Genomic DNA, 17,191 nt, shown 5'->3' with positions numbered 1-17,191 from the left:
TTCCACATTTTCCATAGAATTTTCCAGATTTTCTTCGGGATTTTGGGGGGTTTCCGTCGAATTTTCCGGATTTTCTGTGGAATTTTCAGGATTTTCTGTGGAATTTTCCGGATTTTCCGTGGAATTTTCCTCAGGATTTTGGGGATTTTCTGTGGAGTTTTCCGGATTTTCTTTGGGATTTTTTGGGGTTTTCGTGGAATTTTCAGGATTTTCTGTGGAATTTTCAGGATTTTCTTCGGGATTTTGGGGATTTTTTGTGGAATTTTCAGGATTTGGATGTTTTTCTGTGGGATTTTCAGGATTTTGGGGATTTTCCTCAGGATTTTGGGGATTTTCTTCAGGATTTTCCTCTGCTGCTCCTTCCTCGTGCTCCTCCTTTTCCTCGGGATCGTCCGTGAAGGGATTTTCCCCCTGGAAAAAAAGGGAAAAAATTCTCAAAAAATCACAAAATTTCCCATTTTGAGCCTCCCTTTAAGGAATTTTCACCCTGCACTGTCCCAAATCCAGAAAAAAAATGAGAATATTCCCAAAAAAACACCCACAAAACTGCAAAATATTCCCCAAAAAAACCCAAAATCCCTAAAAATTTCTAAAAAAATCCCCCAAAATTGCCCCAAACCCCTCAGAATTCCCAAAAATTCCCAAAAAATTCCCCCAAACCCCAAAAATCTCCTGAAAATTCCCAAAAACACCCCAAAATTCCTTCAAAAATCCAAAATACTCCCTGAAAACACCAAGTCCCCCCCAAATCCCTCAAAAATTCCCAAAAAATTTCCCCAAACCCCTCAGAATTCCCAAAAATTCCCAAAAAAATCCCCAAAACCCCAAAAATCCCCCAAAATCTTCTGAAAATTCCTAAAAAACACCCCAAAAATCCCTTCAAAAATCCAAAATATTCCCCAGAAACTCCCAAAAAATTGCCCAAAAAAACCCCCAAAATCTCCCCCAAACCCCTCAGAATTCCCAAAAAATTCCCAAAATTCCCCCCAAAAATTCCCGAAAGCCTCTCAAAAATTCAAAATATTCCCAAAAAACCACCCCAAAATTGCCAAAAAATTCCCTCCAAACCCCTAAAAATTCCCAAAAAAATCCCCCAAAATTGTCCCAAACCCCTCAGAATTCCCAAAAATTCCCAAAAAATTCCCAAAATTCCCCAAAATTCCCGACTTGCCCACCTTGAGGAAGCTCTGCAGTTTGCTGCTGATGAGTTTGTTGTTGAGGATGCTCCGCGCCACCGCCAGCGACGCTCGCTTGGATTGCTCCAGCATGGCCTGGAAATTTGGGAATTTTCATGGAATTCTGGGAATTCTGGGAATTCCAGAGAATTCTGGGGGTTTGGGGCACAAATCCAGGGAAATTCCCAAAAAAATCCCCGGGAAAAAGGGGCTGGGGGTGGAAAATCGGGGAATTTTCCAAGGGATTTTCCTGGGAATTTCCGGGGATTTTTCAGAGAATTCCGGGAATTCCAGGGGTGTTCCCAGGGTTGGGGCACAAATTAAGGGAAATTCCCAAAAAAATTCCGGGAATAAAGGGGCTGGATGGATCCCAGTGGGAAATCCCACATTTCAGGTGGATCCCAGTACAAATTCCCACATTTCAGGTGGATCCCAGTACAAATTCCCACATTTCAGGTGGATCCCAGTACAAATTCCCACATTTCTGGGTGGATCCCAGTATGAATTCCCACATTTCAGGTGGATCCCAGTGTAATTCCCACATTTCAGGTGGATCCCAGTACAAATTCCCACATTTCAGGTGGATCCCAGTACAAATTCCCACATTTCAGGTGGATCCCAGTATAAATTCCCACATTTCATGATGGATCCCAGTATAAATTCCCACATTTCAGGTGGATCCCAGTATAAATTCCCACATTTCATGATGGATCCCAGTACAAATTCCCACATTTCAGGTGGATCCCAGTATAAATTCCCACATTTCCGGATGGATCCCAGTATAAATTCCCACATTTCAGGTGGATCCCAGTACAAATTCCCACATTTCAGGTGGATCCCAGTATAAATTCCCACATTTCAGGTGGATCCCCTCAGGAATTCCCACATTTCAGGTGGATCCCAGTGGATCCCAGTACAAATTCCCACATTTCAGGTGGATCCCAGTATAAATTCCCACATTTCAGGTGGATCCCAGTACAAATTCCCACATTTCTGGGTGGATCCCAGTATAAATTCCCACATTTCAGAGTGGATCCCAGTATAAATTCCCACATTTCAGGTGGATCCCAGTATAAATTCCCACATTTCATGATGGATCCCAGTACAAATTCCCACATTTCAGGTGGATCCCAGTACAAATTCCCACATTTCAGGTGGATCCCAGTATAAATTCCCACATTTCAGATGGATCCCCTCAGGAATTCCCACATTTCAGGTGGATCCCAGTGGATCCCAGTACAAATTCCCACATTTCAGGTGGATCCCAGTACAAATTCCCACATTTCAGGTGGATCCCAGTATAAATTCCCACATTTCAGATGGATCCCCTCAGGAATTCCCACATTTCAGGTGGATCCCAGTGGATCCCAGTACAAATTCCCACATTTCAGGTGGATCCCAGTATAAATTCCCACATTTCAGGTGGATCCCAGTATAAATTCCCACATTTCTGGGTGGATCCCAGTACAAATTCCCACATTTCAGGTGGATCCCAGTATAAATTCCCACATTTCAGAGTGGATCCCAGTATAAATTCCCACATTTCAGAGTGGATCCCAGTACAAATTCCCACATTTCAGGTGGATCCCAGTATAAATTCCCACATTTCAGGTGGATCCCAGTATAAATTCCCACATTTCAGGTGGATCCCAGTATAAATTCCCACATTTCTGGGTGGATCCCAGTATAAATTCCCACATTTCAGAGTGGATCCCAGTATAAATTCCCACATTTCCGGATGGATCCCAGTATAAATTCCCACATTTCAGAGTGGATCCCAGTACAAATTCCCACATTTCAGGTGGATCCCAGTATAAATTCCCACATTTCATGATGGATCCCAGTACAAATTCCCACATTTCAGGGTGGATCCCAGTACAAATTCCCACATTTCAGGTGGATCCCAGTATAAATTCCCACATTTCTGGGTGGATCCCAGTACAAATTCCCACATTTCAGGTGGATCCCAGTACAAATTCCCACATTTCAGGTGGATCCCAGTATAAATTCCCACATTTCATGATGGATCCCAGTACAAATTCCCACATTTCAGTTGGATCCCAGTATAAATTCCCACATTTCAGGTGGATCCCAGTACAAATTCCCACATTTCAGGTGGATCCCAGTATAAATTCCCACATTTCAGGTGGATCCCAGTACAAATTCCCACATTTCAGGTGGATCCCAGTACAAATTCCCACATTTCAGGTGGATCCCAGTATAAATTCCCACATTTCAGGTGGATCCCAGTATAAATTCCCACATTTCAGGTGGATCCCAGTACAAATTCCCACATTTCAGGTGGATCCCAGTACAAATTCCCACATTTCAGGTGGATCCCAGTACAAATTCCCACATTTCAGGTGGATCCCAGTATAAATTCCCACATTTCAGGGTGGATCCCAGTACAAATTCCCACATTTCAGGTGGATCCCAGTATAAATTCCCACATTTCAGGATGGATCCCCTCAGGAATTCCCACATTTCAGGTGGATCCCTGTATAAATTCCCACATTTCAGGTGGATCCCAGTGGATCCCAGTATAAATTCCCACATTTCAGGTGGATCCCAGTGTAATTCCCACATTTCAGGGTGGATCCCAGTATAAATCCCCAGGGTTTTGATGGATCCCAGTATAAATTCCCAGGATTTTTGTGGCTCCCAGTGGATCCCAGGCTCACCCTGCGGTTGTGGCCGTGCTCGGGGGATCTCAGGTGCCTCTGGATGGATCCCAGTGGATCTCAGTGCACATTCCCAGGGTTTTATGGATCCCAGTGGGAATTCCCTGGGTTTTTATGGATCCCAGTGTGCATTCCCAGGATTTTTATGGATCCCAGGGATCCATTTCAGGCTCACCCTGCGGTTGTGGCCGTGCTCGGGGACCTCAGGTGCCTCTGGATGGATCCCCAGTGGATCTCAGTGCACATTCCCAGGGTTTTTATGGATCCCACTGTACATTCCCAGGGCTTTTATGGATCCCAGTATAAATTCCCAGGATTTTTGTGGATCCCAGGCTCACCCTGCGGTTGTGGCCGTGCTCGGGGGACCTCAGGTGCCTCTGGATGGATCCCCAGTGGATCCCAGTGCACATTCCCAGGGTTTTATGGATCCCAGTATAAATTCCCAGGATTTTTGTGGGTCCCAGTGGATCCCAGGCTCACCCTGCGGTTGTGGCCGTGCTCGGGGGACCTCAGGTGTCTCTGGATGGATCCCAGTGGATCCCAGTGGGAATCCCCAGGGATTTTATGGATCCCAGTCTAACTCCCAGTATAAATCCCCAGGATTTTGATGGATCCCAGTGTAAATTCCCAGGATTTTTATGGATCCCCAGTGGGAATCCCCAGGGTTTTATGGATCCCAGTGTGCATTCCCAGGATTTTTATGGATCCCAGGGATCCATTTCAGGCTCACCCTGCGGTTGTGGCCGTGCTCAGGGCACCTCAGGTGTCTCTGGATGGATCCCAGTGGATCCCAGTGCACATTCCCAGGGTTTTATGGATCCCAGTGGGAATCCCCAGGGTTTTTATGGATCCCACTGTACATTCCAGGTTTTTATGGATCCCAGTATAAATTCCCAGGATTTTTGTGGATCCCAGGCTCACCCTGCGGTTGTGGCCGTGCTCGGGGGACCTCAGGTGCCTCTGGATGGATCCCCAGTGCATGGGGATCAGGAGGTCGCAGGCAGAGCAGTGCGCGGCCTCCACCTTGCGCACAAAGTGCTCCAGGCCCAGGTCTGGGAAAGAGAAAATGGGATCAGGAATTGGGATCAGGGATCTGGGAATGGGATCAGGGAATGGGATTTGGGATCCCCAGTGCTCCAGGCCCAGGTCTGGGAAAGAGAAAATGGGATCAGGAATTGGGATCTGGGATCAGGGAATGGGATCAGATAAACCCCCCAAGGGATCCCCAGTGCTCCAGGCCCAGGTCTGGGAAAGAGAAAATGGGATCAGGAATTGGGATCAGGAATTGGGATCAGAAATTGGGATCAGGAATTGGGATCAGGGATCTGGGAATGAGATCAGGGGATGGGATCTGGGATCCCCAGTGCTCCAGGCCCAGATCTGGGGAACAGAAAATGGGATCAGAAATTGGGATCAGGGATCTGGGAATGGGATCTGGGATCCCCAGTGCTCCAGGCCCAGGTGTGGGAAAGAGAAAATGGGATCAGGAATTGGGATCAGGGATCTGGGAATGGGATCATAGAATGGGATCTGGGATCTCCAGTGCTCCAGGCCCAGGTCTGAGAAAAAAGGGATCAAAAAATGGGATCAGAATTGGGATCAGGGATCTGGGAATGGGATCTGGGATCCCCAGTGCTCCAGGCCCAGGTCTGGGAAAGAGAAAATGGGATCAGGAATTGGGATCAGGAATTGAGATCAGGGATCTGGGAATGGGATCTGGGATCCCCAGTGCTCCAGGCCCAGGTTTGGGAAACAGAAAATGGGATCAGAAATTGGGATCAGGGATCTGGGAATGGGATTTGGGATCCCCAGTGCTCCAGGCCATATGTGGGAAAAAAGGCATCAAAAAATGGGATCAGAAATTGGGATCAGGGAATGGGATCAGGGAATGGGATTTGGGATCCCCAGGGGTCCAGGCCCAGATCTGGGAAAAGGGAGCAGAAAATGGGATCAGAAATTGGGATCAGGGATCTCGGAATGGGATCAGGGAATGGGATCAGGGATTGGGATCTGGGATCCCCAGGGCTCCAGGCCCAGATCTGGGAAACAGAAAATGGGATCAAAAGGGATCAGGGAATGGGATTTGGGATCCCCAGAGCTCCAGGCCCAGATCTGGGGAACAGGAAATGGGATCAAAAGGGATCAGGGATCTGGGAATGGGATCTGGGATTGGGATCAGGGATCTGGGAATGGGATCAGGGAATGGGATCTGGGATCCCCAGTGCTCCAGGCCCAGATCTGGGGAACAGAAAATGGGATCAGAAATTGGGATCAGGGATCTGGGAATGGGATCAGGGATTGGGATCAGGGATCAGGGAATGGGATTTGGGATCTGGGTTTGGCATCAGGGATTGGGATCCCCAGAGGAGCTCCGGGCCCACATCTGGAAAAATGGGATTGGGATAAGGAACGGGATTGGGATCAGGGATTGGGATCTGGGATTGGGATCTGGGATTGGGATCAGGGAATGGGGAATGAGATCTTGGATTGGGAATGGGGCCAGATAAAGCCCTAGGTGCTCCAGGGCCACCTCTGGAAAAATGGGATTGGGATCAGGGATCTGGGATTGGGATCACCAGGGCTCCAGGCCCACCTCTGGAAACCAGGGATTGGGATCAGGGACTGGGATTTGGGATTTGGGAATGGGGTCAGATAAACTCCTAAGGGATCCCCAGTGCCCCAGGCCCAGCTCTGGAAAAATGGGATCAAAAAATGGGATCAGGGAATGGGATTTGGGACTGAGATCTGGGAATGGTATCAGGGATGAGGGACTGGGATCCCCAGAGCTCCAGGCTCACCTCTGGAAAACAGGGATTGGGATCAGGAATGGGATTGGGATCAGGGACTGGGATCAGGATCAGGGACTGGGATCAGGGACTGGGATCAGGGATTGGGATCAGGAATGGGATTGGGATCAGGATCAGGGATTGGGATCAGGGATTGGGATCAGATAAACCCCTAAGGGATCCCCAGTGCCCAAGGCCCAGCTCTGGAAAATGGGATCAGAAACTGGGATCAGGGATTGGGATCTGGGATTGGGATCTGGGACTGGGATCTGGGACTGGGATCTGGGACTGGGATCTGGGACTGGGATCTGGGATTGGGATCACAGGGACTGGGATCCCCAGAGTTCCAGGCCCACCTAAGGAAAACAGGGATTGGGATCAGGGACTGGGATCAGGGATCTGAGACAGGGATTGGGATCTGGGATTGGGATCAGGGATCGGGATCAGGGATTGGGATCAGGGATTGGGATCGGGGATTGGGATCGGGGATTGGGATCAGGGATTGGGGTCAGGGAATGGGGTCAGGGATCGGGGATCAGGGATCTGAGACAGGGATTGGGATCAGGGATTGGGATCAGGGATTGGGATCAGGAATCTGGGACAGGGATTGGGATGGGGAATGGCCAAACCCTCTGGGAATTCCAGAGCCGTTCCTGGGGTTCCCAACCCTTCCCTTCCAGGGAATCCCCCAAATCCCATTCCCAGGAAATTCCCACCCCAAATCCTGCTGGGAATCCCCCAAATCCCATTCCCAGGGAATTCCCACCCCAAATCCTGCAGGGAAATCCCCAAATCCCATTCCCAGGGAATCCCCCAAATCCCATTCCCAGGGAATTCCCCAAATCCCATTCCCAGGGAATTCCCGAAATCCCATTCCCAGGGAATCCCCCCAAATCCTGCAGGGAATCCCCCAAATCCCATTCCCAGGGAATCCCCCCAAATCCTGCAGGAAATCCCCCAAATCCTGCAGGGAATCCCCCAAATCCTGCAGGGAATCCCCCAAATCCCATTCCCAGGGAATTCCCCAAATCCCATTCCCAGGAAACTCCCCAAATCCTGCAGGGAATCCCCCAAATCCCATTCCCAGGGAATCCTCCCAAATCCCATTCCCAGGGAATTCCCCAAATCCCATTCCCATGGAATTCCCCAAATCCCATTCCCAGCCCCATTCCCAGGATTTTGGGATATTTTTGGGATATTTTTGAGGTAATTTTGAGGTATTTTTGGGATATTTTTGGGGTATTTTTGGGGGATATTTTGGGATATTTTTAGGATATTTTTGTGATATTTCGGGGGATATTTTTGGGGACATTTTTGGGATATTTGTGAGGTATTTTTGGGGTATTTTGGGGGGATATTTTTGGGATATTTTTGGGGATATTTTTAGGAATATTTTGGGGGATATTTTCGGGGACATTTTTGGGATATTTTTGAGGTATTTTTGGGATATTTTTGGGGTATTTTGGGGGGATGTTTTGGGATATTTTTAGGATATTTTTGAGGTATTTTTGGGACATTTTTGGGATATTTTTTGGGACATTTTTGGGATATTTTTGGTGTATTTTTAGGGATATTTTTGGGGAAATTTTTGGGACATTTTTGGGGTATTTTTGGGGATATCTTTGGGATATTTTTGGGGATATTTTTGGGATATCTTTGAGGTATTTTTGGGGTATTTCTGGGATATTTTTGGGGTATTTTGGGGAGATATTTTGGGATATTTTTGAGGTATTTTTGGGACATTTTTGGGGTATTTTTGGGGATATTTTTGGGATATTTTGGGGGATATTTTTAGGAGTATTTTTGAGGATATTTTTGGGGATTTTTTGGGATATTTTTGAGGTATTTTGGGGGGATATTTTGGGATATTTTTGAGGTATTTTTGGGGTACTTTTGGGACATTTTTGGGGATATTTTTAGGGACATCTTTGGGATATTTTTGGGCATATTTTTGGTGTATTTTTAGGGATATTTTTGGGGATATTTTTGGCATATTTTTGGGGTACTTTTGGGGTATTTTTGGGATATTTTTGGGGTATTTTGGGGGGATATTTTGGGATATTTTTAGGATATTTTAGGGGATATTTTTAGGGATATTTTTGATGTATTTTTGGGGTATTTTTGGGATATTTTTGAGGTATTTTGGGGGTATTTTTGGGATATTTTTGGGGATATTTTTGGGTATTTTTGGGATATTTTGAGGTATTTTTGGGATATTTATGGGGATATTTTTGGGATATTTTTGGGATATTTTGGGGGATATTTTTGGTGCATTTTTGGGGATTTTTTGGGATATTTTTGGGGTATTTTTGGGGATATTTTTGGGGATATATTTGGGATATTTTTGAGGTATTTTTGGGGTATTTTGGGGATATTTCTGGGGTATTTTGGGGGGATATTTTAGGATATTTTTAGGATGTTTTTGGGGTATTTTTGGGGTACCCTGGGTGAGGTCCTGCTCCCTGTGGATCTGTTGGATCACGGCGTTGATGTCCCGGATCCCGCGGCGCCGCTCCTCCGTCTTCCGCGTCTTGTTGGCCACGTACTCCTGGGGGAATTCCGTGGGATCAGCATCCCAAAAACCCCCGGGAATTATCCCAAAAATCCACGGGAATTCCATGGGACCAGCATCCCAAAAATCCCCGGGAATTATCCCAAAAATCCCTGGGATCATCCCAAAATTCCATGGGAATTCCCTGGGATCAGCATCCCAAAAACTCATGGGAATTATCCCAAAATTCCATGGGAATTCCCTGGGATCCTCCCAAAAATCCCTGGGAATTCCCTGGGACCAGCATCCCAAAAATTCACAGGAATTCCCTGGGATCATCCCAAAAATCCACGGGAATTCCCTGGGATCATCATCCCAAAAATCCCTGGGAATTCCCTGGATCAGCATCCCAAAAATCCCGGGAATTCCCTGGGATCAGCATCCCAAAAATCCCTGGGATCATCCCAAAAATTCAGAGGAATTCCCTGGGATCAGCATCCCAAAAAACCATGGGAATTGTCCCAAAAATCCACGGGAATTCCCTGGGATGAGCATCCCAAAAATCCCCAGGAATTATCCCAAAAATCCCTGGGAATTCCGTGGGATCAGCATCCCAAAAATCCCCAGGAATTATCCCAAAAATCCCTTTCCCTGGAATTCCCTGGGATCAGCATCCCAAAAATCCCCAGGAATTATCCCAAAAACCCACGGGAATTCCCTGGGATCATCCTCCCAAAAATCCCCAGGAATTATCCCAAAAACCCACGGGTTTGTGCTCCCCACAAACTGGAAATGGGGAGAGGGAAATCAGGGAAAGCAGGAAAAGGAGAGGAAGAGGAGGAAGAAGAGGAGGAAGAAGAAGATGAGGAGGAGGATGAAGAGGAGGAAGAGGATGAGGCTGAAGGCACCTGCAGGAACTGCGCTGTCTGGGCAGGCAGGCGGCTCCCCACGAACTGGAAATGGGAAATGGAAATCAGGGAAAGCAGGCAAGGAGAGAAGAGGAGGGAAATGAAAAGAAAAGGAAGAGCAGAGGAAGAGGAGGAGGAAGAGGAAGAAGAGGAGAAAGAGGAGGAAGATGAGGAAGAGGATGAGGCCGAAGCACCTGCAGGAACTGGGCAGTCTGGGCGGGCAGGCGGCTCCCCACGAACTGGAAATGGAAATGGGGAGAGGGAAAGGAGGGAAAGGAACAGGAAAAGGAGAAAAAGGAGGAAGAGCAGAGGAAGAAGAAGAGAAAGAGGAGGAGGAGGATGAGGAAGATGAGGAAGCTGAGGCTGAAGGCACCTGCAGGAACTGGGCAGTCTGGCCTGGCAGCCGGCTCCCCACGAACTGGAAATGGGAAATGGGAAATCAGGGAAAGCCGGAAAAGGAAAGGCAGGAAAAGGAGAGGAAAAGGAGGAAGAAGAGGAGGAAGAGGAAGAAGAGGAGGAGGAAGATGAGGAAGGTGAGGCCGAAGCACCTGCAGGAACTGCGCCGTCTGGCCTGGCAGCCTGGAGCCCACGAACTGGAAATGGGAAATGGGAAATCAGGGAAAGGAAAAGCAGGGAAAGGAGGAAGAGCAGAGGAAGGAGAGGAAGAGGAGGAAGATGAGGAGGAGGAGGAGGAAGATGAGGAAGAGGAGGATGAAGAGGATGATGAGGCTGAAGGCACCTGCAGGAACTGCGCTGTCTGGGGGGGCAGGCGGCTCCCCACGAACTGGAAATGGGAAATTGGGAGAGGGAAAGGAAAAGCAGGGAAATGAGGGAGAGGAGGAAAATGAGGAGGAGGATGAGGAAGGTGAGGAAGAGGAGGAGGAGGAAGGTGAGGCCGAAGGCACCTGCAGGAACTGCGCTGTCTGGGCCAGCAGGCGGCTCCCCACGAACTGGAAATGGGGAGAGGGAAATCAGGAACAGGAGGAAAAGGAGGAGGAGCAGAGAAGAAGAGGAGGAAGATGAGGAGGAGGAAGATGAGGAAGAGGAAGATGAGGAAGAGGAAGAGGAAGATGAGGAAGAGGATGAGGCTGAAGGCACCAGCAGGAACTGCGCTGTCTGGGCCGGCAGGCGGCTCCCCACGAACTGGAAATGGGGAGAGGGAAAGAAGGGAAAGGAACAGGAAAAGCAGGAAGAGAAGAGGAAGAGGAAGGCGAGGAAGAGGAAGAAGAGGAGGAAGAAGAGGAGGAGGATGAAGAGGAAGACGAGGAGGAGGAAGAAGAGGAGGAGGAGGAAGCTGAGGCTGAAGGCACCTGCAGGAACTGCGCCGTCTGGGCGGGCAGGCGGCTCCCATGAACTGGAAATGGGAAATGGGGAGAGGAAAGGAACAGGAAAAGGAGAAAAAGAAAAAGCAGCAGAGGAAGAAGAGGAGGAAGAGGAGGAGGAGGAAGAAGAGGAGGAGGAAGATGAGGAGGAGGAAGATGAGGAAGATGATGAGGCTGAAGGCACCTGCAGGAACTGCGCTGTCTGGGCCGGCAGGCGGCTCCCCACGAACTGGAAATGGGGAGAGGGAAAGAAGGGAAAGGAACAGGAAAAGCAGGAAGAGAAGAGGAAGAGGAAGGCGAGGAAGAGGAAGAAGAGGAGGAAGAAGAGGAGGAGGATGAAGAGGAAGACGAGGAGGAGGAAGATGAGGAGGAGGAAGGTGAGGCTGAAGGCACCTGCAGGAACTGCGCTGTCTGGGCCAGGAGCCGGCTCCCCACGAACTGGAAATGGGAAATTGGAGAGGGAAATCAGGGAAGGGAAAAGCAGGGAAATGAGGAAGAGCAGAGGAAGAAGATGAGGAAGAGGAGGAGGAAGAAGATGAGGAGGAAGAAGAGGAGGAAGAGGATGAGGCCGAAGCACCTGCAGGAACTGCGCTGTCTGGGCGGGCAGGCGGCTCCCCACGAACTGGAAATGGGAAATGGGGAGAGGGAAAGGAAAAGCAGGGAAAGGAGGAAGAGCAGAGGAAGGAGAGGAGGATGAAGAGGAGGAAAAGGAAGATGAGGAGGAAGATGAGGAGGATGAAGAGGATGAGGCCGAAGCACCTGCAGGAACTGGGCTGTCTGGGAGGGCAGGCGGCTCCCCATGAACTGGAAATGGGAAATGGGGAGAGGGAAATCAGGGAAGGGAAAAGCAGGGAAAGGAGGAAGAGCAGAGGAAGAAGATGAGGAAGAGGAAGATGAGGAGGAAGATGAGGAGGAGGATGAAGAGGATGAGGCTGAAGGCACCTGCAGGAACTGGGCGGTCTGGGGGGCAGGCGGCTCCCCACGAACTGGAAATGGAAATGGGGAGAGGGAAAGGAAAAGCAGGGAAAGGAGGAAGAGGAGGAAAATGAGGAGGAGGATGAGGAAGATGAGGAAGAGGAGGAGGAGGAAGGTGAGGCTGAAGGCACCTGCAGGAACTGCGCTGTCTGGGCGGGCAGGCGGCTCCCCATGAACTGGAAATGGGAAATGGGAAATCAGGGAAAGCAGGAGAAGGAGAGGAAGAAGAGGGAAATGAAAAGAAAAGGAAGAGCAGAGGAAGAAGAGGAGGAAGAGGAAGAAGAGGAGAAAGAGGAGGAAGATGAGGAAGAGGATGAGGCCGAAGCACCTGCAGGAACTGGCGGTCTGGGCAGGCAGGCTCCCCACGAACTGGAAATGGGAAATGGGGAGAGGGAAAGGAGGGAAAGGAACAGGAAAAGGAGGGATCGGAGGAAGAGCAGAGGAAGAAGAAGAGGAAGATGAGGAAGATGAGGAGGATGAAGAGGATGAGGCTGAAGGCACCTGCAGGAACTGGGCTGTCTGGGCGGGCAGGCGGCTCCCCATGAACTGGAAATGGGAAATGGGAAATCAGGGAAAGCAGGCAAGGAGAGGAAGAGGAGGGAAATGAAAAGGAAGAGCAGAGGAAGAAGAGGAGGAAGAGGAAGAAGAGGAGAAAGAGGAGGAAGATGAGGAAGAGGATGAGGCCGAAGCACCTGCAGGAACTGGGCGGTCTGGCCTGGCAGGCGGCTCCCCACGAACTGGAAATGGGAAATGGGGAGAGGGAAAGGAGGAAAAGGAACAAGAAAAGGAGGAAACGGAGGAAGAAGAGGAGGAGGAAGAGGAGGAAGATGAGGAGGAGGAAGGTGAGGCTGAAGGCACCTGCAGGAACTGCGCCGTCTGGCCCGGCAGCCTGGAGCCCACGAACTGGAAATGGGAAATGGGGAGAGGGAAAGAAGGGAAAGGAACAGGAAAAGGAGAGATCGGAGGAAGAGCAGAGGAGGAAGAAGAGGAAGAGGAAGATGAGGAAGATGAGGAGGATGAAGAGGATGATGAGGCTGAAGGCACCTGCAGGAACTGGGCGGTCTGGGCGGGCAGGCGGCTCCCCACGAACTGGAAATGGGAAATGGGGAGAGGGAAAGGAGGAAAAGGAACAAGAAAAGGAGGAAACTGAGGAAGAAGAGGAAGAGGAAGAGGAGGAAGAAGAGGAGGAGGATGAAGAGGATGAGGCTGAAGGCACCTGCAGGAACTGCGCTGTCTGGCCCGGCAGCCTGGAGCCCACGAACTGGAAATGCTCCCGGTGGAATTTGCTCTCCAGGTGCTGCTGGATCTCGTCCTCAAAGAACGTCCGGAACTTGCAGAGAGAGCAAACGAACTGGATCCTGGGGAAACAGGGAACAGGGAATTAGGGGGAATTATGGGGAAAAATAATGGGGAAAATATGGGGAAAATTGGGAAAAATTGGGGAAAATTATGGGGAAAAATCGGGGGAAATTATGGGGAAATTTGGGGAAATTATGGGGAAAAATCGGGGAAATTATGGGGAAAAATCGGGGGAAATTATGGGGAAATTATGGGGAAAATTATGGGGAAAATTGGGGAAAGTAATGGGGAAAATATGGGGAAAATTATGGAGAAATTATGGGGAAATTATGGGGAAAATTGGGGGAAATTATGGGGAAAATTGGGGGAAATTATGGGGAAAATTATGGGGAAAATAGGGGGAAATTATGGGGAAATTATGGGAAAATTATGGGGAAAATTGGGGGAAATTATGGGGAAAATATGGGGAAAATTGGGGAAAATAATGGGGGAATATGGGGGAAAGTAATGGGGAAAAATTGGGGGAAATTATGGGGAAATTATGGGGAAATTATGGGGAAAATTGGGGGAAATTGGGGGAAATTGGGGGAAATTATGGGGAAAATAATGGGGAAAAATTGGGGAAAATAATGGGGAAATTTGGGGAAAGTAATGGGGAAAATGGGGGGAAATTATGGGGAAAGATCGGGGAAAATAATGGGGAAAATTAGGTGGAAAATTTGGGAAAGTTATGGGGAAAATTATGGGGAAAATTTGGGCGAAAATGGGGAAAAATAATGGGAAAAAATGGGAAAATCATGGGGGAAAATTGAGGGAAATTATGGGGGAAAATTATGGGGAAGATTATGGGGAAGATTATGGGGAAAATAGGGAAAATTATGGGGGAAAATGGGGAAAAAATGGGGAAAATAATGGGGAAAATATGGGGAAATTATGAGGAAAATGGGGAAAATTGGGGAAAATAATGAGTGAAAATTATGGGGAAAATGGGGAAAAATGGGGAAATTATGGGGAAAATTATGGGAAAATTATGGGGAAATTATGGGGAAAATTATGGGGGAAAATTGAGAGAAATTATGGGGAAGAACTGGGGGAAAAATATGGGGAAAATAATGGGAAAAAATTGGGGAAAATAATGGGGGAAAATTGGGAAAATTATGGAGAAAATTATGGGGGAAAATTGGGGAAAATTATGGGGAAAAATGGGGAAAAATATGGGGGAAATTATGGGGAAAATTGGGGAAAATAATGGGGAAAAATCGGAAGGGGGAAGAGTAACGGGGAAAAATTAACGGGGAAAAATAATGGGGAATTCCATTAAAAAAGGAAAAAAAATCCCGAAAAAATCAGAAATATTTCCTAAAAAAAAGGAAGAAACCCCTAAGAAACAAGGAAAATCTCTAAAAAAGGGAAAAAATTCCCTAAAAATGGGGGGAAAGTCCCTAAAAAGCAGAAATATTTCCAAAAAAGTGCAAAAAAATCCCTTAAAAAAAGGAAAAAATCCCTTTAAAAGGTGAAATATTCCCTAAAAAGGAGGGGAAAGTCCTTAAAAAACCAGAAATATTCCCTATAAAGGGGAGGAATCTCTAAAAAATGAGGGAAATCTCTAAAAATAGGAAAATATTCCCAAAAAAAGGGGAAATATTCCCTAAAAAGTGGAAAAATCCCAACAAAAAGGGAAAAAAATCCCTAAAAAACTGGAAGTATTCCCTAAAAAGGGTAAATATTCCCAAAAAGGGGAAAAATCCCCTAAAAAGTGAAAAAAATGCCTAAAAAATGGGAAAATTCCATAAAAATGGGAGAAATCAATGAAAAAGGTGAAATATTCCCTAAAAAAGTGCAAAAAAATCCCTTAAAAAAAGGAAAAAATCCCTTTAAAAGGTGAAATATTCCCTAAAAAAGGAGGGGAAAGTCCCTAAAAAACCAGAAATATTCCCTATAAAGGGGGGGAATCTCTAAAAAATGAGGGAAAAATTTAAAAATGGGAAAAAATTCCCAAAAAAAAAGGAAATTTTGGAGGATTTTTCACCTCTCGACCATCCTGTCCCGGTGTCGTTTCTTCTGCCGCTCCTGGGATTTCCTCCCGGCCGGGAGCCTCGGCCTCAGCTGGGAAATTCCAGAATTCTCCTCTGGATTGCTCAGGGCCCCTGGAAAAATGGAAAAAATGGGAATTTTGGGAGATTCACAGGGAATCAGAGCAAAATTCCTGGGAATTACAACAAAATTCCAAGAAAATCCGGCTGAAATTGCAAAGGAATCGAGGCTAAAATTCCAGGGAATCAGCACAAAATGGGAGGTTCTTAAAGTGGGAATGTCCAGGATTCAGCCCCAAATTCCAAAGAAATCCAATCCAAAATCCCAGAAATTCCAACCCTAAATTCCAAAGAAATCCAACCCAAAATCCCAGTAAAAACAGCCCAAAATCCCAGAAATTCCAACCCTAAATTCCCAAGAAATCAGCCCAAATTCCCAAGAAATCAGCCCAAATTCCAAAGAAATTCAGCCCAAAATTCCAGGATTTTTAAAGTGGAAATATCCAGGATTCAGCTCCAAATCCCAGGGAATCCAGCCCTAAATTCCAAAGAAATCCAGCCCGAAATCCCAGGAATTCCAACCCTAAATTCCAAAGAAATCCAATCCAAATCCCAGAAATTCCAGCCCTAAATTCCCAAGAAATCAGCCCAAATTCCAAAGAAATTCAGCCCAAAATTCCAGGATTTTTAAAGTGGAAATATCCAGGATTCAGCCCCAAATCCCAGGAATTCAAACCCAAAATTCCAAAGAAATGCAACCCAAAATCCCAGAAATTCCAACCCTAAATTCCAAAGAAATCCAATCCACAATCCCAGGAATTTCAACCCTAAATTCCAAATGAATCAGCCCAAATTCCCAAGAAATCAGCCCAAACCCCAAGGAAATCCAACCCAAACAAATCAGCCCAAATTCCAAAGAAATCCAACCCAAAATCCCAGGATTTTTAAAGTGGAAATCTCCAGGATTCAGCTCCAAATCCCAGGGAATCCAGCCCCAAATTGCAAAGAAATCCAACCCAAATTCCCAGGAATTCCAACCCTAAATTCCAAAGAAATCCAATCCAAATCCCAGAAATTCCAGCCCTAAATTCCAAAGAAATCCAGCCCAAAATCCCAGGATTTTTAAAGTGGAAATATCCAGGATTCAGCCCCAAATCCCAGGAATTCAAACCCAAAATTCCAAACAAATCAGCCCAAATTCCCAAGAAATCAGTCCAAACTCCAAAGAAATCCAACCCAAAATCCCAGAAATTCCAACCCTGAATTCCAAAGAAATCCAACCCAAAATCCCAGGATTTTTAAAGTAGAAATATCCAGGATTCAGCTCCAAATCCCAGGGAATCCAGCCCCAAATTCCAAAGAAATCCAACCCAAAATCCCAGAAATTCCAACCCAAAATTCCAAAGAAATCCAGCCCAAAATTCCAGAAATTCCAACCCAAAATTCCAAAGAAATCCAGCCCAAAATCCCAGGAATTCCAACCCAAAATTCCAAAGAAATCCAGCCCAAAATGCCAGGATT

General features: G+C 47.2%; 1 protein-coding gene across 1 annotated transcript in view; it reads right to left on the bottom strand.

Moving 5' to 3' along the window:
- Positions 1–17,191, bottom strand: part of LOC134432987 (A-kinase anchor protein 8-like) — a 40,038-nt gene that overhangs the window by 3,824 nt on the left and 19,023 nt on the right. The window contains exons 8-13 of the mRNA XM_063181864.1: positions 15,667–15,784; positions 13,555–13,696; positions 9,085–9,190; positions 4,778–4,908; positions 1,176–1,271; positions 7–411 (exon numbers count right to left, since the gene is read on the bottom strand). Coding sequence (XP_063037934.1) covers positions 7–411; positions 1,176–1,271; positions 4,778–4,908; positions 9,085–9,190; positions 13,555–13,696; positions 15,667–15,784 — 998 coding nt within the window. The remainder of the gene's footprint in view (positions 1–6; positions 412–1,175; positions 1,272–4,777; positions 4,909–9,084; positions 9,191–13,554; positions 13,697–15,666; positions 15,785–17,191) is intronic.

Source organism: Melospiza melodia (genome assembly GCF_035770615.1).
Source record: "Melospiza melodia melodia isolate bMelMel2 chromosome 17 unlocalized genomic scaffold, bMelMel2.pri SUPER_17_unloc_1, whole genome shotgun sequence".
Classification (NCBI taxonomy): Eukaryota; Metazoa; Chordata; class Aves; order Passeriformes; family Passerellidae; genus Melospiza; species Melospiza melodia.
This window is presented reverse-complemented; position numbering and strand designations above follow the sequence as displayed.